This window comes from Chenopodium quinoa, unplaced genomic scaffold, assembly GCF_001683475.1.
Source record: "Chenopodium quinoa cultivar QQ74 unplaced genomic scaffold, ASM168347v1, whole genome shotgun sequence".
NCBI classification, from domain to species: Eukaryota; Viridiplantae; Streptophyta; class Magnoliopsida; order Caryophyllales; family Amaranthaceae; genus Chenopodium; species Chenopodium quinoa.
This window is the reverse complement of record NW_018744988.1, coordinates 2,336,482-2,358,485: the sequence shown is the minus strand read 5'-3', so window position 1 is coordinate 2,358,485 and position 22,004 is coordinate 2,336,482. Positions and strand designations below refer to the sequence as shown.

General features: G+C 35.1%; 3 protein-coding genes and 1 long non-coding RNA gene across 6 annotated transcripts; 3 read left to right on the top strand and 1 right to left on the bottom strand.

The window, feature by feature from the left end:
- The first annotated feature begins 360 nt into the window (after positions 1-360).
- Positions 361-5,999, top strand: LOC110706659 (phosphoribosylaminoimidazole-succinocarboxamide synthase, chloroplastic-like). The gene is made up of 13 exons (XM_021884612.1): positions 361-652; positions 794-1,127; positions 1,656-1,757; positions 1,850-1,979; positions 2,083-2,175; positions 2,249-2,337; positions 2,708-2,788; positions 2,947-3,036; positions 3,141-3,230; positions 3,386-3,436; positions 3,539-3,585; positions 5,311-5,368; positions 5,440-5,999. Exons 1-13 carry the CDS (start codon positions 465-467, stop codon positions 5,497-5,499), a joined length of 1,413 nt encoding a protein of 470 aa, XP_021740304.1. The 5' UTR covers positions 361-464; the 3' UTR covers positions 5,500-5,999.
- Positions 6,000-7,343: 1,344 nt separating this feature from the next.
- LOC110706656 (chaperone protein dnaJ 1, mitochondrial-like) lies at positions 7,344-17,445 on the top strand. Of its 3 annotated transcripts, none has more exons than XR_002508379.1 (19): positions 7,344-7,949; positions 8,030-8,093; positions 8,239-8,337; positions 8,451-8,542; positions 9,037-9,120; positions 9,222-9,260; positions 9,457-9,603; positions 9,786-9,827; positions 9,907-9,994; positions 10,523-10,587; positions 10,709-10,771; positions 10,862-10,934; positions 11,685-11,776; positions 12,506-12,577; positions 13,530-13,586; positions 14,800-14,848; positions 14,955-15,024; positions 16,287-16,448; positions 17,318-17,402. XR_002508379.1 is itself a non-coding variant. In XM_021884610.1 (19 exons), the coding sequence occupies exons 1-19, from the start codon at positions 7,893-7,895 to the stop codon at positions 17,308-17,310; spliced, it is 1,368 nt and encodes a 455-aa protein (XP_021740302.1). In that variant the 5' UTR covers positions 7,345-7,892; the 3' UTR covers positions 17,311-17,407. The 3 variants fall into 3 exon arrangements, 2 of the variants coding, with proteins under 2 accessions (XP_021740302.1, XP_021740301.1); XM_021884610.1 differs by having other exon boundaries at positions 7,345-7,949; positions 16,287-16,373; positions 17,283-17,407; XM_021884609.1 differs by having other exon boundaries at positions 7,348-7,949; positions 16,287-16,373; positions 17,318-17,445.
- LOC110706658 lies at positions 17,149-20,663 on the bottom strand. The gene is made up of 2 exons (XR_002508380.1): positions 20,580-20,663; positions 17,149-18,262 (listed from the first exon to the last, which is right to left on the bottom strand). It is a non-coding gene; the product is annotated as an uncharacterized LOC110706658 (long non-coding RNA).
- LOC110706657 (probable carboxylesterase 18) lies at positions 18,256-20,675 on the top strand. The gene is made up of 2 exons (XM_021884611.1): positions 18,256-19,828; positions 20,588-20,675. Exons 1-2 carry the CDS (start codon positions 18,974-18,976, stop codon positions 20,627-20,629), a joined length of 897 nt encoding a protein of 298 aa, XP_021740303.1. The 5' UTR covers positions 18,256-18,973; the 3' UTR covers positions 20,630-20,675.
- Positions 20,676-22,004: the final 1,329 nt, after the last annotated feature.

The following is a 22,004-nucleotide window of genomic DNA, read 5'->3' as shown; positions in this document are numbered from 1 at the left end:
AATGGATCGATATTATGGTAACAAATATATTCAATATATAACATGGGCCTTGTTCACTTCACCTTATGATAATACTCTGTAATATTTAGTAAAAAATTTAGTCCAATTTCAATTTAGCAAAAAAAAAAAATGGTTTTGTAAAAATAAGTTCTTAAAAAAAAAAATTCAATTCATAAAAATGCAACAAATAATCCATAAACGTTTAAATTCAATAAAAATAATTTTAATTCAGTAAAATTAATTTTACTACAGCATAATTAATTTCAAATTCGTAAAAAAATTTCAATAAAATTAATTTCATTTTTGTAAAAATAAGATTGAGTAATAACTGATAGATTTTTTTGGTGTTCAACACTTCAACTTGGTTCAATCTTAGGGTTAATCCGAATTAAAGGGTCAATTTTGGGTGATTATGTTTTACTCCCCATCCAATAGTATGAAATGATAGATAGCCGTAGTATGAAATGATTTTATTTTTGTGGTTTCCCATTTTCTTTTTGGTTTGGCTGAGCAAGATTCTGAACTTCCTTACGCTACTCTCCCCTCCCTTCTCCTCAGCGGCCAAGAGACAACGGCCGGGGTTCGCCGGAAGACGACTAAACTCCGGCGAGCGGCAGCGTAGTGCAACGACTAGATCATACCCCCTTTCCCCGTATGTTTATTTTCTTCCGAAAACTCAATTTCAATCAAATTTATCTTATGTTAGGGTTTCATTCTTCTAATTTAACATCTTAATTCACCTTATTTGTTGAAGAAATGCATGAATTCATAAAATTGACTGTGTTGTTTGCAGAGAAATAATGGTGGATTGTGTTGGATGCTTAAACCCTACTAAAACCCTTTTCAAAGAAACAAACTTTTCACCTCTTTCTTCCCCAAATCACAGTTTCCATTGCAATTACGGTCAAAATGGATTCAAATTGAGGAGAAAATTCAAAGGAATTTATGCTTCTTCAACCATGTCAACCCCAAATCATCCTCGACCCGATTCGTCAATTGATGTTTTGAATCAGGGTAATGCCAATTTAGAGGTTTTGCTAGCTATTGAAGGGTCTCTCACCAATTGTCTTTCTGAGACCAACCTTCATCTCACTGTTCCTGGCCTTAAGTCTAAAACCCGGGGCAAGGTATAAAACTCTTCAATTCCTTTTTTCTCTGCTGCTTATATTAAGTTAATTTAAAATGTTTCTGTTCGAATAATAAAATTATGATCTTTGTCAAATTTTGATTACACGGAATAATCACTTTTGGTTTGTGGTAGCCGACCCCACTTATGGGATTAAGGCTTTGATTGATTGATTATGGAGTTTTCAAATACTAGAGATAATAAGTTCACAATTTCTGCTGCTACCTGGAGGTTTTATAGTTTTTGTGGAAAATAGTGGGCATTTCTATTTTATTTCAAACACAAGACTGATCAATTAATATATGTCTCAATGTTTGGTGAAAAGACCTACATATGTGGTCTCTGTCTTTGATTGTTGGGTGCACAAGACTTGGGTTTATTTTTGTTCGGAAAAATCTGAACTTCTAATCAATAGTATTGATCGGATAGCTGAGGTGAATAGTTAATGTCATCTAGCTCTTGGATATGTTGAATATCAAGAGCTCTTTGCTTTGGTCTAGTAGTTGCTGACAGAATAAGCTCTCTGTAGGTTCGAGACATATATGATGGAGGTGATTTTCTTGTTCTGGTTACTACAGACAGGCAAAGTGCATTTGACAGAGTTCTAGCTTCAATCCCATTCAAAGGACAGGTATTTAACTATTTATTACTTTGGTATTTAGTTGATGAGTGAGAGTAATGGGTGTTTGCAAGTGTAATATGAGGTCAAATTCCTTGTTTCAGGTATTAAATGAGACAAGTTTATGGTGGTTTGACCAAACTCATCATATCACTCCAAATGCGGTATTGTCAGTTCCTGATAAGAATGTCACAATAGCCAAAAAATGTACCATTTTCCCTGTTGAATTTGTTGGTAAGCTGTACTGTGATATTCAACTTCTTTCAAGTTTTGGTATAAATTGCATATGTTCATGCCTTAATACGTGGACTCTGTGCTGTTTGATGCTTCTTTACAGTGAGAGGATTTGTTACTGGAAGCACTGATACATCATTGTGGACAGTCTACAATAATGGTGTTCGAAATTACTGCGGGAATGCTCTGCCAGATGGTTAGCTTCACTTAAGCACTTAAGTATAAATTGGTAATTTATTTCTCTAGAAACTCATGCTATCATCTGGTAGGTCTGGTAAAAAATCAGCGCTTAGAGAGAAACATACTTACACCAACAACTAAAGCGGCTGATCATGATGTTCCTGTTACTCCAGATGAGGTAATGCAGCATTTTCCAATTTTTTTTTATTTTTTTTTTTATTTTTATTATTTTTTTTCCGTTACTATTTGTATGTTGCTATCCTTAATTCTTAAGCCCCAAGAGTATTGCTTGGATATTTGCATGTAGGCCTTTCATCCATGCTCTATAGTCCTTTACCTTCTTTGTGACCTTAATTTCTTCTCCTACTTCGTTTCTTTTATTTTGCGGGACATGAAATAACTATAACAGTAAATCTTTTTTTCATTGAAGCTATTGTTGTTTGAGGTATTATACAATGAAATAGTATTTCTTGAATAAATTTTCCTGTATTGAATTCCAAACTTTTGGTTTTTATGGTAGTTTTGTTGCAAATTTGTTGATTTTGCAGATAATAGAACGTGGGCTAATGACGAAAGCTGATTTTGATGAAGTTAGAGAGAAAGCACTGAATTTATTTGAGTATGGACAGGTCATTCTACATCTGACTTTTGTTGATGAATTGTCTATAGTTTCTTAGACACTTGCTAGTTCACAACTTCGAAAAGTCAAGCTCATTCAGAACTTTGATTGTTTAGCTGGGTAGTACAAATGATTTGATTTTTTAAATTGTCATATTTTTTATTTCAGCGTGTGGCATGGGAACATGGTTTGATTTTGGTGGATACTAAGTATGAGTTTGGGAAGACAAGTGATGGCACAGTTGTTCTAGTTGACGAGGTCAGTATTTAGTCATTAAAGCTTCCAGCATTTGCCCCTACAATGTACTGATAATCACAGGAGATAGCTTACTCAGTTTCTATTCATCTGCCTATTTTTTCTAGGTGCATACACCTGATTCTAGTAGATACTGGATTGCGAAATCTTACGAGGAACGTTTCCGTAATGGTCTTGAACCTGAAAATGTTGATAAGGTATCAAAGTTTGACATTTGCAGCTGTCATTGTTCTTTTGGGTGAAGAAAGTGTTTACCCATCCATCATCCACTATATACTCTATGTGCTGGCCTGATTTTCTGGAGTACAATTTGAATATTTGATAATCATGTTTGTTTGGTTTGGTTTTCCAGGAGTTTTTGAGATTGTGGTTCAAAGATCATTGTAACCCATATGAAGATGAGGTGAGTCATTTTGGCAGCTCTAGTTAAGAGTTATATGTGTGCTCACTTATCTTTAAATATTTGATATTATATGCTGATACAAATGTGTCTTTCACTTTTTAGGTTCTTCCGGATGCTCCTAAAGAACTTGTTTGTGAGCTAGCTTCGCGGTATGTTTTATATCTCTCTTAGCCTCATATCAAAATTAGATGTGTGTGTGTGTGTGTGTGTGTGTTAGGGGGGGGGGGAAGTCATTATGAATCTCTTTTAGGCTCTCCCTGTGTGATGATTGGTATGTACAAATGATGTAGCTTAAGGTCTTGCTGAGGTTAGGATGACATTTTTTTGCATTAAAGTTGTACGTTGGCTTTATGTAGGGAGTTGTTGTGATAGGCTGCCCTAGAAAGAGGGGCAATTTTGTCAATATTATTCTGTTATGAGGTAGCTTGGGGAACTACTTGGGAAATAATTAGAATAAAGAGTGGGAGAAAGGATACATTATAATTGTATATAGAGGCAGTGGGAGCAATAACCAGATAATTGAGTAGTTTATTTTGTATTGTCTTAGCTTGTAGTTTTGGAGTGTAAAGCCACTTGGCTGGATTTTCAGCCCTTTAGTGTATAATTTAATTGCATCACTATTGCAATCTGTTATCCTTTTTACAAACCTCTCTCTTCTTAATCTGATCTTCCTGCAACGGATTCCAGATTGTTATCACCAACCACCATCTTCTACCCTTAGCTTCCATCTTCAGACATCCAGTCCATGACATTTGCGTTTCCCACAAATTAGCAAATTTCAGGGAGTTTCACTTTTTGGAAAATCTAGAAAATTGTGCGGTTGGTCGTAGAAAGAGCCACCTGCCTAGGGGGACTAGGTAACTAGTGCCCCTATCTTATGGGAAGTAGAACTTTTCAGAATATGCTACTCACTGAGTTTTGTTTTCTACACCTCAAGGAGTTCCTTTCTCCTGTATTTATATTTATTCTAACCAAATGACCACTAATACTAGTTTCTGCTCCTTTTCTTCTTCTTCCTCTACATTGGCTTTGGTTTTACTGTGGTCATAGTTTTCTTCATTACTGTCACACTGACAATCATTTGGCAGGACAATTTCACCCTTTCATTCAAAGACGTTCAAAGTGTTCCTGGTTCAATCTTACCAGATCTAACTCAGCCTTAAAATATTCCTTTCACTCTAATATGGTTTTCCTGTTGGTTTCTAAGGATGCCTTGGGAGGTGTTTGGTATAAATATTGTAAATGAAACGGAAAGGATTCAAAAAAGTAGGGGAAAGGGTAATGATAAACGTTACCTTTAGTATATGTTTGGTAGTAGAATGGAAACAATTTGAGTAGTTAGTGATTCAGTAAGGAAACGTAGTTTGTTTCCACTAGTTTGTCAAGGGTAACAAATTGGGGGATTTTGTTACCCTTAGGAAAGGGTATTTGTTACTTTTAACACATACCAAACAACTAGAATTGGAAACGCTTGATTGAATCCGTTTCCTACATCTAAAATTACTATACCAAACACCCCCTTAGTGTGATAATGTCAATAGAATGAACCTTTACTACAATGAGTGCAGTAGGCTTTAGGTATATTCCGTATATATTCTTAGCCTTTGTTGGTTGTTCCATCCCTTGAAATTCTCAGCTCTCTCTTCAGTTGTTTGAAGTAAGTAATTAAAGGGCTGTGCATTAGTAAAATCAAGTGTATTGCTAAATGTGCTGCTTAGGTAGGATTTTTGTTGGTGAGGCACGGAGTTTGTTATCTTTGTATAATGTTTTTTTTTTTTGAAAGATAAGCATTGGTTTGGTTCTTGACTGTGGTTCCAACTGTACTCTTGTGTTTATCAGAATTTAATCAATTGTGTTTTTTCATTTTACTGCAGATATATATATTTATATGAGACAATAACAGGCTCCAAATTTGATATTCCAAAAACAGAGGTACTTCACAGTGTTGTATTCTTGTGTACCTAGGATTTGAAAAAAAATTGACGTCTCTTACCTATGTGCAGATTCCAATTCATGACAGAATCTCTCAAAATGTCTCATCGGCGTTGGCATCTCTCAAGTGAAGGTTCTCATTTGGAATGCCAGACATCATTGCTTTGTGACTGAAAGTTACATCAGGGACGTTGAGTTTCTTAGAGGCTTGAAGTCATTACCTTTACCTTTTTCTCACCTTCTGCTGGATAAGATAGAAGGTTTCACGAAATGACAATTTCTGGTTGCCACACAAGGGGGATTTCAATTTTAATGCCTGTATCTCCAAATTTTGTATTACTGTATTCTGCTACTAATTAGTGGTTGAGCCAGATATTCTCCATTGAAGGCAATAGATTAGTTAATTGTAATATTGATAATGGCAGGTAGAGTGTGAGCCATATAGGAATAAGTTAGTTGCGAAGGCTCCAAATTGTATGTTAATTGACAGATCACATCGAACTGATGCTTACAGAAGCTAGTTAAGGTACTTCACTAGTATTTATTATTTGTTTTCAGTTTGTCTTGCCATTGTAGAGACAATAGATTTCTGTAACTTTCAAAATGAATAGAAAGCTTTTGATTTATGCTGCTGCTGAGCAATGACAATTGTTAGAAAACTAGTGTCTGATATAGCTTGGACAGAAACAAGAGCTTCATTACATTCTATTTCATATTTGTCAAGAATGGAATCCATGGGGTAGACCTAGACCTAGACCTTTGGAATAGTGATCACCAATCCCACAGCTCTACTGTGGTATTTAATTTTTCATACTCTCCTTTGAGTCAATTGTTGGTGGTTCAGTGGTTCTGATTTGACTCGCGCTCCACAGGAGTGTTTGGTTTTGTGCCTTAATACATTGATGGGTTGATTGAAGCCACTAACCGAAGCATCTCTTGGCTCTTTATTTTTTTCCATTGGAGATGTGTGAACAAGTGAATGTTGGCTCAAAAAACCATAATAACTTTACACATTTGCTAATCAATTTATTGGCATGTACTATATACTAATTCAGACAAAGGTAGAAATTCATGATGTTGATTATTACTCCCTCCGTCCAATTATGATGTTGATTACTACTCCCTCCGTCCCTAAATCCTAAAAGTATGAATCAATCAATAAGCTTATACTAAAGGCGAAACCAGGAATGACACTTGTCATTTCCTGGTTAAAAAATTTTCCGCCTTTTTTTTCCCTTTCCCTTTTAATTTTTTTTTGCCATATTTTAATGACATCTATATATTTTATAACCTATAATAATAGTCATTTCCATTTTGACAACATATTTAATCCAATATTACTCAATTAAATTTTTTACATATATTCTATATATACTAGGAAACTTTTAATTACAAAAATACTAACATAGATTAAAAAAAAATAATAAGGTATTGGAATATATTGTTTTTCAAGATTATTATAAAAATATCAATATCAATTTTACAGAAAAATCATTTTGGTAGCATACTTTGTACGGAGTATTAATCTTAAAACAATACATAACGTTTATAAGAACAAAATAACTTTGTTATAGTATACTAGGAAACTTTTAATTACAAAAATACTAACATAGATTAAAAAAATAATAAGGTATTGGAATATATTGTTTTCCAAGATTATTATAACATTATCAATATCAATTTTAAAGAAAAATCATTTTGGTAGCATACTTTGTACAGAGTATTAATCTTAAAACAATACATAACGAACAAAATAACTTTGTTATAGTATACTTCGTATATAACATATATTGTAAAATTAAATCTAATTGTTCTAAACATTTATGTGATTATTTTATTTTATTTTAAAAAAACCTACTACTCACTAAAAATATATTTTAAAAGTTGATTACGGAATACTAATTATCCTAAAGTAAAATGAACTCAAATAAATTTTAATATTATGCTGATCAAAGTGTGTCAAAAATTTAAAGACAAACGTATATGAGTACTAACCTAATTACCTAAGCTAATAATTTAATTTTCTTATATAAAACCTTATATCTTCTAAGTTTCTATTACTATATAACTTACTATACTCGCGTGTCAATCTGTGGGACTGTGGGTTGGGTGCAACGGTGCAGGAGACATTTTTCGAGGGACTAGTTCGACTCGACTCAGGCATTCAGCCAGCTTCCTCCATCTTTGTTCTTTACTACAGGTTAAACCCTTTAAACCCTAACCCCCCAAAATTAAAAAAAGAAAAAAAAATTAAAGACAAGGAGAGAATTAACTCTAGACTCGAATTTCATTCATTTCTTCATCTCCAAGCTTCTACCATTGCCAAGTAGCTCTAACTAAGTTAAGCGCCCAGAATTCGTCGTCTCTTTGACAACCTCAATTCACCATTTTCCACTTTTCAATCACCTTTCTTCCTTATCCCAAATGTTCACTACTCTCTAGAACTTACTAGATAAACTACTTTTTTGAATAATAATTTTTCTTGAATTTCTAGTAGTTTAGTTCATTTAATTCATCTTCAAAAATGAGGAAAATTAAGCTAATTGGGTTTGCCTCTAAATCCCTAACCCGCATTTTCAATGTAAGTGATCAATTAAATTTGTTTTATTTTTATAATTTGATTAAATTTTATGCTCCTTCATGCAATTTGATAATGTGCAGTCGCGTGGATTCAATTGCAATTCATTTGAAGGAAGTCGACTAGCATTATTAGCTCATAGAAGAAGTGTATTATCATTCCTTTATCTCTTAATTTCTGTTTTAATTTTTAATTTCAGCTGTAATTGGTCACAAATTTGTTTTCTTTTTTATTATCTGTATAATTATTATAGGATTGATTGATGATTTTCTGTAATACTGCTTGATTTTAGGATTTTGCAGTAATAGATATATAACTGGGATTAACGGGAACCCATTTAGAGAAGCTGTATATACAGTTCCATTGACAAAGCGCTATTTTCATGCCACAGGTTCTGAAAATTTAATTAAATTTTGTGGTATTATTGGGGTTTTTTTTTTTTTTTTTTTCCTTGTATGATATGATTTAGAAATTGATTATTTGGGTTGATTGTGTTCACTCTAGGGTCATTGCGGTTGAGTGAACGGAATTACTATGATATATTGGGGGTTCCGAAAGATGCTGGTCGTGATGATATTAGAAAAGCTTTTCATGAGGTGAGTATATCTGTGTTGATTGTTGGTTAAATGTTAGGGATTGGTTCTATTTGACCATATATGGATGTTTGGGAATGGTGTGAGCAATATTTGTGCCTTTGATTTTACCGATGTTTAGAGTGACCAGTGATGTTTTGATTGTATTGAAGAGTTTTGCTGAATTGTAATTGTTTAACAGACTGAAAACAAATAATAATTCTGGCTTTCTAGGAAATGCTTTGTGAGAATATTGGAAGATTTTTTCTGTTTTGGATCAATTGCAAGAAATACTTTACAAATTAATACATATAAATATCAATATCAATATCCATACTAATTTCCACTTTACATGATTGGATATTTGGATATACTGTATATAAATTCTAGGGGTTCGACTGGATTTTTCTAATTTTCCTCTAATTAAGATCCCTTTCCCCTGATTGTAGCTATTAATTTGTTTATTTGTAAATTTAATTATTTTTTAATGTCTAAATTTTGCTTAACAAAATCTGCAGATGGCAAAGAAGTACCATCCAGATACAAATAAGAACAATCCTTCCGTAAAAAGAAAATTTCAAGAGATTAGAGATGCTTATGAGGTCTCTATCTTCATTGTTTAGTTTACCTATTATGAAGTCCATCTTTATTGGATTCTGTAAACTAATGGTCTTTCTTCTTCACCATGGTGGCATGCTTGTAGACTTTGAGAGACACTGAGAAAAGAGCACAGTATGATATGGTAAATTAGCAAGGACATTATTTAGCATTTTAACTTAGTCTGTGTTCGTAAAATTGTGATCTAATGCTTTTGGTCATTTTAATATTCGTAGTATCGATTATCTTGGCAGTAAAATTTTTGCAGACATCATAGTGATTATTATTGAAACCCTGTGTATTTTTTATGACCGACATTGTCTATTTTCTTCCCTCTCAAGAGCCTAAATTTAGGTTCGGGCTATGCAAGGCAAAATTCTGGAGGCAGGGGTCCAGAGAATGTACATTATGATTCTGCTGATGCCGAGGCGTTTAGACATGCTTATAAAACCCACTTCTCAGATTCATTCCATAAAATATTTTCTGAGGTATAGTTAGTGGCCTCAGTTCTATTTCTTAAATCTTCTTTAGCTATATGTATGTATGTGCTTATTCTTGAGTATGGGCATATGTGGTGTGTTTGGAATTACTGGAACCTATTATTTCTTCAATTATCAAGCCTTGTTCAAGGATTATTGATTGAGTCATTGAGTAATGTGTCATGTTGCAGATATTTCAAGATGAAGTGGAAAATTTTGCGGATGATATTCAGGTTCAAATGTCAAGAATACTGTTTCTCATTTTCTCTTATCATTTACAATATGATTGCTGAACTTTTTGGAACTTTTCAGGTTGAGCTCTCACTTTCATTTTCTGAGGCAGCAAAAGGTTGCACAAAGCAGCTGTCTTTTGATGCATATATTCCCTGTGAATCCTGCCGTGAGTTAAATAACCTCTACTGTTCTTTTGATACTGAATGCACTTTTTATTTTTTTGTTTATAACTAAAATTCACACAGAAAAACCCTTCTTGGCTGAAATAGGACTTATCTACAGCCAATAACCTGAGGTAATGTGTTTGGAGATGGAATTCTTAGAAGGGAAAATTTTATCTTTTTGAGATTTGGCATCATTTCCTTTTGCTTTAATCGAAGGTCTGGAAGCAGTTGTTGATGTAGTGTCTTGGGGTTTTATCTTTATCTCCTTATAATCTAATATAAGGAAAGCTGGGTCAGGAACTCAGGATCTTGGTATGACTTTGATAATGAAATTGATAGTTGGCAGTCTTGGCACTATAGGCTCTAGTTTGTGCCTTCATTTTAAAGAAGGATTTTGCAACTTCTTATAACCTGATTTTGTTAATTTTACTGTTCTGTACACTAACTTATATATGCAAAATTTTCTTTTAGAAGTTAGAACGTATCAAGGTTGATTTTGTCATGATTTGGCTTGTTATTTACTACTTTAGATGGACGTGGCCATCCTATTGATGCGAAGGCTAGAATTTGTCCTACGTGTGGTGGGATTGGGAGGGTAAGTTTATCTGGATCCATGAATATGACCCTTTTTCTTTCTTCTCATTATGATGCTCTACCGCATTTGGTCTAGTGCTTACAAAATTAGAATATATGCTGATTAAATAATTTCTGAGCAGGTAACTATTCCTCCATTTTCATCAACCTGCAGCTCTTGTAAGGGGTCAGGAAGAGTTATTACAGTAAGTAATATAATTCTTTTTATGTCACATAGTGAAAGAAGTATGTTTTCTTTGTATTTGAGTACTTCAGGGTATACATTTATTTTTCAGGAAAAATGTGAGAATTGCTATGGACATGGGGTGCTTGAAGGTGTTAAGGAAGTTAACGTTACAATACCAGCTGGTTAGTAATGAATACTGCTTGTGTACTTCTTTCCTGATCAATCTTTAGAAATAGAATGGAGAGACTCCTTACCAGTATACGTGTAATAGAGTTCTAGTTCTTAGTCCTTTGTTTAAGAAAGTTTTAGCTCTACATCTAGAATCGAGCTTCTCAAAATGAAGCACAAAATTTACTATTTTCAGTTTAGAGTTAGGATTTAGGAAGCTATGATGAGTACTCTAGAAATTGTGATTATCGAATTTGAAATGCATTTTCTATTCTCAGTTAAGAGTTAGGAAGCTATGACGAGTGCTCTAGAAATCGTGATTATCGAATTTGTAATGCATTCTTGGAAGTATGTATTCATCAATTCTTTTTAACAATAGTGTATGAAAGTACTGCCATGTTAATATAGTCCCACTAACAAATGAGCTTGACTTGTGTATTTCCTTCCAGGTCTTCCAAATCGTCACGAGTTTTAGTAAAAAAAGAAAATTGATTTTGGTGAAACTTTTGGTCTACATACATGAATATTATACTCCGTACTATTATGATAAAATGAATTTCTTTTTTTCTTTTTTTTTTGGGGACTTTTTGGGTGGGGGGGGGGGCATTGTGGTTGGGTAGGGAGAAGGGTCTTGTACTTGGGCTTAAATCTAGGCTATTTTGTTTTTTTTTTTTTTTTTGCTATTTATTGCCAATGTTCAGGTTCTAGCCATTATCCCTGAAACTACTGATTTTCTTTATGCCTTGGTTTGTTTAATTGCATAGGTGTGGATTCTGGTGACACTATCAACATCCCTAAAGGTGGTAACTCCGGGGGACTAGGAGCAACATCTGGAAATTTGTACATAAGATTAAAGGTATTTTTAGTAGTTTCTATCCTGCTATCTGAGTTTTGTGAAAATGCAGGTGTAAAGCATGTACTGTGTGCAAACTAATAACTCCTCTGTTCTTATTGAATGACATATTTTGACTTTTGACACTAATAACCTGTTCTGCTTTGATTAGCTTTTGTGATGTACAACTATAATAAAATTTTGTCATGTGGGATCTTGTTAGAATCATTTTATTGTATACATTTGTAATGTCACCTTTTTAGAATTTATACTCACTGATTAGTAGAGATATTGATCGTTAAAATTGTGCACGGAAAACGTGGTAAAAAAAATGTGTCAACTATAAAAGAACGGAGGAAGAGGAAGGATTGATACTCTTTCCTTCTCTAGTAGTACAACATATTTGATTGGCATTCGTTTTAGACAACTGAGTTATATCACCAAAAATATTCTTCACTATGTATCATTATGGTCTAATGGGTTGATTTAGGAAGTGGCCTATGAATTTGGGATGGTTGAAATTAGAACCATGACCTATTCTTTAGGAATAGATTCTGAATTGAGTTCCTACTCCTTAATTGTGATGATTCACTCCCACCCCTCTTCTGCTGCTACATGTTAGTTATGTTGCTTATCCTGAGTTTCTTGTTTTGCTGCAACTGTGCTATATTTTTAGGGTGACTTGACATGTGATCCTCTAATTGCTTCCTTAATGCCTTTTTTTAACATCCCCATTTCTCTCTTCATATGTAGGTTGAAGATGACCCTAATTTTAGTAGAAATGGTTCAGATCTTCATGTGGATGCTACTATAAGCTTTATACAGGTAATTGTTTAATTACTTTGTTATTGGTTGTCTTCTTTTTTTCGTTTCTTTTAAATGATGCTTTTACCTGCTTCTGTTACAGTTCCTTTGGTATATTGTTGTTTCTGAAGTTGAGTTTTTAATGTTACCTTGATATGTTCAGTAAATACTGCTGTGACATTTCTGTTTTTACCAAAATCCATCACATTTACAGGTCCATTGGCTATGAGGGTAACATTTTGAGGAAACATTAAAAAGTTTGTGTAATATCATCCAAAATGTCTCGTGTGCATGTCCAAAGTAAAAAATATCCACTTGAAAAGTTGATATATATATATATATATATATGTCTTCATTAATTCCTGTCACCACTCGTATGGGGATAGCAGTAAGTAGTGAAGGAAAATACATGTTTGCAAGTAGAGAACTGGAGATGCATTATTTCAGACATTAATTTTTAGTACGACCTTTTTGTAACTTGAATTGATTAAAATCTTCTTTCCTTTTTTCTTTTCTAAATGAAAAGATATCCAAAAACAAAACATTTTCAATAAGTTTCTGTTCTTAGACCTTGCTATCGGGTTCATCCATATAAATAATAATTTGAATGAAAAGAAATAGACTATAATCTTTGATTAAAAAAAAAATATAAACAAATTGCTTTAATTTTACCTAAATTCTAAGACTAGTAATTAATGTAGTATTCTCTATCATAGCATGTGGCATATTCCATAGTGATTTACCACAACATTTAATGCCAGTCCCTCTAATTTTCATCACTTCCTATACTTGTAATTAATATCAAGCAAGCTGTATGTGTGTTTTAAATGTTTCGATTTGAGCTGTATTTCAATTTCTTGAACGACTGTTTACTTGTAGTAATTTGGACTATATAAACCCTTTAAAAAGTTCTTCTGGATCCTGTCAAAGGACTCAAAACAAGGGGTTTTCTCTGACTGTTTGATTCCTGCAGGCTATGCTTGGTGGTGAAGTTGAGGTGCCAACTCTAGCAGGAAAAATTTCATTGGATGTGAGACATTCTCTTCCATTGTAACTCATTTAACTATTTGTGTTTATCTTTCTAACCTCTCCCCGCCTTCTGTCCCCATCCTTTTTGCCTTTGTTTGCGTGTCTTTGTGTTTATTAGCTGCTTCCTTGCTAATCATTATTTGTTTCATGGTTTAAAACACTGTTTTTGTCATTTATTGAAACACTATTCAACATTGCTACTTCAGATTACAAGTACTATGTTGTGGTGATTGATAATTGGAAAGCTTTTCTCTGTCCTGGTCCACAACATGCATAATAAAAACTTGCCATGTTGCTTAGTGATTGTGTAATATGTCCTCATAAGGGTGGATATGGATGGATTCGGCTTGGATCTTATGGAGTCCGACTATAATTCGATTAATCACACAAGATGGACCTCCTTCCTAATCTAAATCAGAATAGAATATAAATCTCGTCCTTCGAATGTGATTTGAATTGAAGTTTACTAACTCTGAATCAACTGAATAACTAAACCTAAGATTGTTGACTGTTACAAATACTTATTTTGAGTATGACAGCACTGGCCTGGAAATAGGATTTAATTGGAACTTGGAAGTATTGGGTTGACAGGTTAACTTTGTAGTCTTTTGTCATTCTTCGTGTTGTAGGTTGAGTTGGAGGTGTTATCATCCTTTTGGGAAATGAGTTCTTTGGAAATTGGGGTGGAGTATTAAAGAATAGGATAGAGGAGGTAGAAAATGGATAGAGAAATCCATATGGAGCTAAGTCTTATATGACCTATTCATGTAACTAGGAGAAAAAAGTAGGTCTCTCATGTAGCAAATTGGAATCCTCTCTAGATTTTGGCTTTTTTGTTTAGAATTTGGATCAGACCCTTTTTTTTTTTATTTTTTTGTTGGGTTCTCATTGAACTGTTGCCTTTTGATCAGGTCATATTTGATTGAATACTATGGTTTTCCTTAGTTTTCTTTTGAACCACCTTAGCTCCTTAAAGAACATATTGCAACTTATCTCTACATGCGTGAACATGCAAAAAAAAAAAAAGGAAAAAAAAAAGGACTAATCGTCTGCCTTTCCCTTCTCTCTGGTTGGTTACTGTTTGCCGTGTAACTTAATTCTGTTCATCTCTTTCTTATTGACAACTAATTGTAATGCTTAATGTAATATCCAAGTATTAATTTATACCTGTAGCTATCTTTCAAGTGTTATTGTCCAGTTTCTGTTTCTTTCAGATACCCAAGGGAGTTCAGCCTGGACAGGTTCTGGTGCTTCGAGGGAAAGGTGAGTAAATTGTATAGTGTTTACTATCTAATTGCATAGCCATTTAGTTTTCCTTTCTTACTAACTTGATATCAGCAGAAACATATTAATATAATCTATGTGGCAGGACTGCCAAAGCATGGTTTATTTGTCAGTCGTGGTGATCAACATGTTCGCTTCTGCATAAACTTTCCTAAGTAAGATTTCACATTCCTTACTCAAATTCTGATTTATTCTGAATTTTATAATTTTGGCTCCTTGTGTTCAGTTGATAAGTTACAAGAACTTTAACCCTCACAACTAATCCATTGTCGAGGGATTCCAAATATATTGATTAAATAAAGCCATTAAACCCACACAACTAACCTGTTCCGGAGAATCATAGGCCTAGCCTGTTCCTGGCAGCAAGGTCCACCAGGGAAATTGCCTTCATCCAATACCAAACCCCAGTGGCTTCCTTGGTAGATTGTTGAAGTGGCACTTGAGCTGTCAGCTTAGTGGCTATATCTTGTGTAGTGTCGACCACTACAACTTGTCAATAATTTATATTACTTTACATTGTTTTCTAATAAAAGAGGCCCTGGTTGTCCTGCCGATCTCCGTATTTTTAGAAACCACACATATAAAAGAAAAAAAAAGTCTATCCTGATCCTTTCCGCAAGATAACTTAGCCCCCTCTGATCCCTGCATTGGTACCCTGGGGTTATCTTAAATGGGAACCTGTTACTCACTGTACTAATAATATGGCCTTTTCTGTGGCTATGCAAAAGCCTCTTAGCTCTTTTAAGGCCACCTATATTATGAATTTTGTGTGTTATTGAATCACAACTTAAGGGTAAAATTTTCTGCTGATGTTATTCAGTAGGGGTGATAATTGACCAAGTCAGTCAGAAGTTGAGCTGTGTTTGAATTGACTTGAAATGAGTTCCCGTCAACTTGAAACTCGTCAACTTAAACTTGATTCGAGCTGAAGTTGAACTCGATTACTTTTCACCTGTGCTTGAAATAAATTATACATTTTACATTTATGTTACAAAAATTGCAGAAATAATAAATTGTTCATGGTTTTTGGTATATATATAAATCCCCATACTGGCATACTGCCAAGGCTGCATTTAGGAGCTAAGGAATAGGCTCTGAAATCTCCATTTCATAAATCTGAAGGGGCATGTTTTCATCTCTGTCTCTCCTCTCTTCTGAAAAAAGGATGGTGATGCAATGCATATTAAGCTAAGCTCATAGTATATCATAATGCCCGAGTTTTCTTGTGAATTAATAATTGCGAGCAAAATTGTAGTACCTTATCATGCCTTTTATCTTATGTTTTTTGACATGGACTTAATCACTTGCTATGTTGAAATTTATTTGCTTTTGATCAGTGCTCTTCCAATTGTGGAATGTGCATGTTTGGTGTTAACAGTGATCTTAGTAGCTTGTATATTTTTCTTTATTCTTATAGGAAGGTAAATGAACGCCAAAGAGCTATACTGGAAGAGTTTGAGGAGGAGGAAATTACTCGTGAAGAACCTTCTTCCGAAGAAAGTTGGTGAGCCATACAAAAACATTTTTGCTCTCTGACATCACTTTGAGGCTTGAGCTGTTAATCATTGATGCTATTATGGTAATTTAGTGCAGATCATATTTCATATTTACCACCATAGCAAATATGTAGTTGCCTCTTGCATGAGAGGCTACTATTAGGCTCTGCCCTTCCATATAGCATTAGTTTATTTTGTTGCTTTACCATGTCCATCAATCTTAAATTGCCTGCGCTTCTTAACTAATGTTAACTAACAGACATTTGCTTCATATCAATTGGAAAAAAGCCTCTCAAAAGAGTAAGGTCCTTTACCTCTTAGGATGGGGTAGTTTTATTGTTGATGTGGCTTTTGTGCTGTGTGCATCCTTAATAAAGGAAATAATATCTTTGAAGCAGACTATCAAGGTCCATGTACTCAAAATTTAGAAGTCCTACATTTCATGATAAGCGTTGTCCGGCAACTTCATGCAGAATATCTTTAGACATACAACACCAAGTTGTTACAAGTTAGGGACTGCTCTATTTCAGCAGTCATCGTGATGGTATATTTGGGATTTTATAGACATGAATTGCCTGCAGACACAATGAACAGCTGTGATAGCTTCTTGCTATAGTAAACGTATGTAACACCAGCTGCCATCAAACTGCACTTTATTCATGAAAAATTATCCTTAGGACCCTTGTGGAGTTTAGCTGCTTTTTAACATGTTTTTCTTCCCTTTCTGAAAATCATTTTCTTTCTTAGCTTCTTTTTCGCTGTTTAGGCAACTCTTGATAAAAATAAGATCTCAATGTTTCCATCTAGTTCATTAAATGATTAATGATGTATTGGGAAGAATCATACAATACGTCTCCTAGGCTAATTTACTTAATGCCCTTCTGATATATAATATAAATGTTGGATATGGATAACAGGCTTCATCAGCAGCTATCTACTGGTTGACTTTCAGGTGGAAGCAAATTCTTGATTATGGAAATAGGCCGAAATTAATGCTTGAGTTGTCGGTGCTCCTGCTGATTCTTTTGCTCATGAAGAATATCATTCTTTGAGGTTATGTTGGACAATCCTCCCTGCTGATTGTTGCATCGTTGTCTTCATTATTTCAAACTGCGGGAATGTCGATTGGAGGTATTTCTACTTCTCTTTTGCTGAGTTTGCCATTACTCTTCTGGTCTGACTCAGAAGTTCATGCTGCTGCAATCGGGGCTACAAAATACTTGTGTATAGAAATTTTGACATTCTTTATAGAATAAAAAACTTACAAAACTAATAGTTGCTCTCCACTAAGTCACTGCCCCTTTTGTGTTTGTTGGAACCCCAATAAATAAACTGCCCATTTTTTACATACAGGAAGTTCTCTGTTATACTGTACGTAATCAGTGTTATAGCAACCGATCAATGTGTAGTTGTGTATGCTTGACGATACTCCTGATTAATAGAAACTCAGTTCGTTTCTAATTGTTGCATTTATTTTGTGCAACACGTATCAGCATTTCATTAGTCTCTGTCTCTCTGAATTGGTGGTCCTATAGGTTCGACTGCTTGCTGCATTAATGCTCTGTTTGTTCAGTAAAATTTAGCTAAACCAACTTGTCAAAAGAATATGGAGTACTAAGACTACTAACCACAAAGCAACTTGTCATTTTTTTTTAATTTTTTTTTAACATAGGCTTAATCAACAAAATTACAGACTAAGAAAAGTTCAGTTCATTTGCTCTTACAAAACAAGAAAACAAAACAAAACTGAAAAACTCTTATCTTCAAGTCTTCAAGAGGTCTTGGCTGCATGAACGCTTAACCTTTGATCGGCAACTTGAATACATAACAATCTGTATTTCTAGTAGTCATTTTTAATCCAGAAGTCGAGGATTCGATACGTTAGAGAAAGGGAAATCTGTAAATTTTGGGATTGGTAACAAGAAGGAAGTTGTAGAATTAGTGAATAGACAGGGTGAAAAAGCAAAAACTTGTCAAAAATTAATGGTGGTTTAAAGCTATCAGTACATATCTTTTTTAAAATTCATATATTTTATTTATATTTATAAAATAATTTACTGACGTTCTTACCAACAGTTTAAAGCTATTTGATGGCCGGGGTAAATTACCGATGGCCTGGGTCACTGACAAAGTTTTTCAGCCATCGTTAATTTTCGATGGCTATTAAATTTATCAAAATTTTAAAATTACCGCTGGTTTACCGTGGCCATCGGTAACAAGTTATCGGTAATCAGCTATTTTGTTGTAGTGACTCACATTATTGTCGCATTCTCCTTTTACCTACTTTTATAATCTACTAGGTGCGGCCCCCATGTAGAACATATGGAGTGGTTATTTTTAGGTCACTACAACTCTACATTAAAAATGTGATATAATCAACATGAATTGATTGAGAGATAAACCCTTCCTGATTGGTTGGCATTATTTGAATATCTTCAACCCATCATGTTTTTATCTAAAATTTATTAATTTTTGGAGGGATTCAACGTCAAGATCATGACTTCCTCATAAATAGGTAAGTTAGCAAATTTGCAACACTACCTTTTTTCATGTTTTATCCTTACACCACATCTTTCTTAGACAATAGTAAACTCAACTTGACATAAACATGAGCGCAGATAAACTACAAGATAATACTTCAACTTGTGAAGGCCTTTCTTTCATGACCAAATTACAATACTCCGCCCACTCTTTCATCACCAAATTTGCCTACCACTCCGACGGCACCGTCAACCGCTTCCTCGTAAACCTCGCTGATATTCGCTCACCACCTTCTTCCACCCCTGTCAACGGTGTCACCTCCTATGATCATACCATTGACTCTTCCCGTAATCTTTGGTTTCGAATTTTTATTCCCGCCAATGCTCCCTCCAATCTTTCTCTTCCGGTTATCGTCTACTTCCATGGCGGAGGCTTTGTCTCCTTCGCTCCCTCCACCATGCCTTACAACACTTTTTGCCGGAAGATTGCCGGAGATGTTTCCGCTGTCGTCATCTCCGTCGGCTACCGCCTTGCGCCGGAGCATCGTTGGCCGGCGCAATATGAAGACGGGTTTGATGTCTTGAAGCTCCTCGACGATAAAGAGATGAGGGAGAAAATTGGAGTTTTTTCGGCGAATGCTGACGTCAGCCGGTGTTTCCTCGCCGGAGATAGTGCCGGCGGGAATATAATTCACCACGTGGCGATACGAGCTTGTGGGACCCACTTCAAGACGATTAAAATTCGCGGGCTTATTTCAATTCAACCGTTTTTTGGCGGGGAGAAAAGGACAGAGTCCGAACTTCGGGTGAAGAATCCTCCGGTTTTGACTTTAGCCCAGACCGATTTCTCTTGGAAGGCATTCTTACCTATCGGGTCGGACCGAGACCACCCGGCAGCGAATATACTCGGGCCGGGGTCCGAGGATATCTCGGGTTTGGAGTCGTTCCCGCCAACCAGTGGCGGACCCAGGATTTTCCGACTGGTGAGTCACAATCGATAATCAAATATGCAAAACACAATGAGTTCAGTTGCAAGGAGTATATATACATATATAAAGTCATGACATGTCCTCGGTGTACTTTCTCTAAAACACTCCACCCTATCCAACACCATATTTTCCTCAACCCCCAAAAGACTCATATCACTTTCGTCACCCTCCAAGTTTTCTTAATCTTCCACTTAACACTTACGAAAATAAAACAAAAACTGCAGTAAAAATAAATCAGATAACCCACCATTTACCGACTACGTCATCTTTTGCACTTCTTTTCTTCCACACCATTTTCTGCAATTTCCAGAACCTCTACCCCAAAATGCCAATTTTTTCATATTTATTCTCCTCTCTACAAACTCACCTCCCTCATTCCCAAACTGTAACCACCACCCTAATTTCCAACTACCGATTACATGCCCGCCCCAACCACCACCACCTGAATCATGTCCTTAGCTGTGTGGAGTTAACATCATACAAATCCAACGATCAGCAATCAACTAGCCAACTCCCTCACAAAAAAACTAGTCTCCCTGACTTTTTCCACACCATCATCATCAATTAGTAATCATCTCCAATTACTGTCCACTTCCAAAAACACAATTACACAAAACAGATTTCACATAAGTAATAACTAATAAGTTCAAGAGATTTCAATTACACAAAACACAATTACACAAAACACAATTACACAAAACAGATTTCACAAAAAGAATCAATTGATGATTAGTTGATTACCTACCTTGCTAGGCGGAGGCGAGCAGCGGAGCAGGCGGAGCAGCACTGCAATAGGGCCACGGGCAGTCGGCCAGCACCGCAGCACGGCAGTCGGCAGCACTCAAGTCTCAGGCACCGAGGCACGCACTCAGCAAGACAACAATTCGCCAATTCAGCAGCACAGCCAACTACAAATTAACAAATCAACCAAAGTTTAAACCAAAGTTTAATAAAATTAACTAATTAGACTGAATTAATTTGAAGATTAGAAATTAAAAATAAAAATTAGAAATCAACTTACTAGCGAGTAGCGATTTCGAAATGCGATTATGCGACTATGCGAGAAGCCACGAAGAGGACGGAGTCCACGACCACCGACGTCCGACCACCAGGCGAAGAGAACGGTGGCTGCCTGGCTGGGACGAAGCGAAGAGGCGAACTGAAGAATGGAGATGAGGCGAAGTCGCGAAGAGAAGAAGGCTAGGGCTTGAAGTCTTGAACTGAATTTTGGTGTTTTTGGGGAAAACTGATTTTAATTTTTTTTTTTTTTTAAAATAACTTAAATTTTTTTTTTGGGCCTGGTGAGTCACTTGACCCACCAGGTCTAAGCCCAAGTCCGCCACTGCCGCCAACACTCACAGTTGTTGGCGGGTTAGACATATTGCAAGATTGGGGAATGAAGTATTGTCATGTGTTGAGAAACTCCGGGAAAGAAGTGGAATTAATTGAGTATCCAAAAGTTGGTCATTTCTTTTACAGTGCTCCAGAATTGCCTGAATACGAAATGTATGTTGCTAAAATTGTTGAATTTGTTCAAAGATTGGACACTTAAAAAGTGATATTGCTATGTATATTACACTTTCCGATGCTTTTATGAAGGTAAGATAATGTTAATATGTGTAATAATTTAGGAGCATCTTTTGTGTATTAATTAGTTGAAGAAGGTTGTTGCATAGTACAAGTAATATTGTTTAATTAAATTTGATAGTATTTCAATTTTTGTCAAATTTATCATCAAGTGGGTATTGAACTTTTAAAATAATGCCATTTTTTTCCAAGTGAGTTTAATGTTATCAATAAAATAGACTATAACAAATGTTACTCATTCACGGAAATGATTTAGTCACATCAAAAATTGAATTTGATTTTGATATACCTCTATCTGATAAGAACAATGGAAATTGCGTTCTGATCTTAATTTTTGGTGTGGCATGAATCAATTACACTCACTGGCTATAAGTTTGATCTTCTTCTCGATTATTACTTGACAAGATTGCTAGAAGCTACTCGCGGGTAGCAGTTATGTGGATGCTAGCTAATGTCGGCAGTCGGGTATACATGTGATAAATATGACGACTTTATGTGAATTATATGGTTGAGGTTAGGGGTGAGCAAAATTATTGGGTACCCGGTTTTGGACCCGGAATTGGTTAGGACCCGCCGGGTCCAG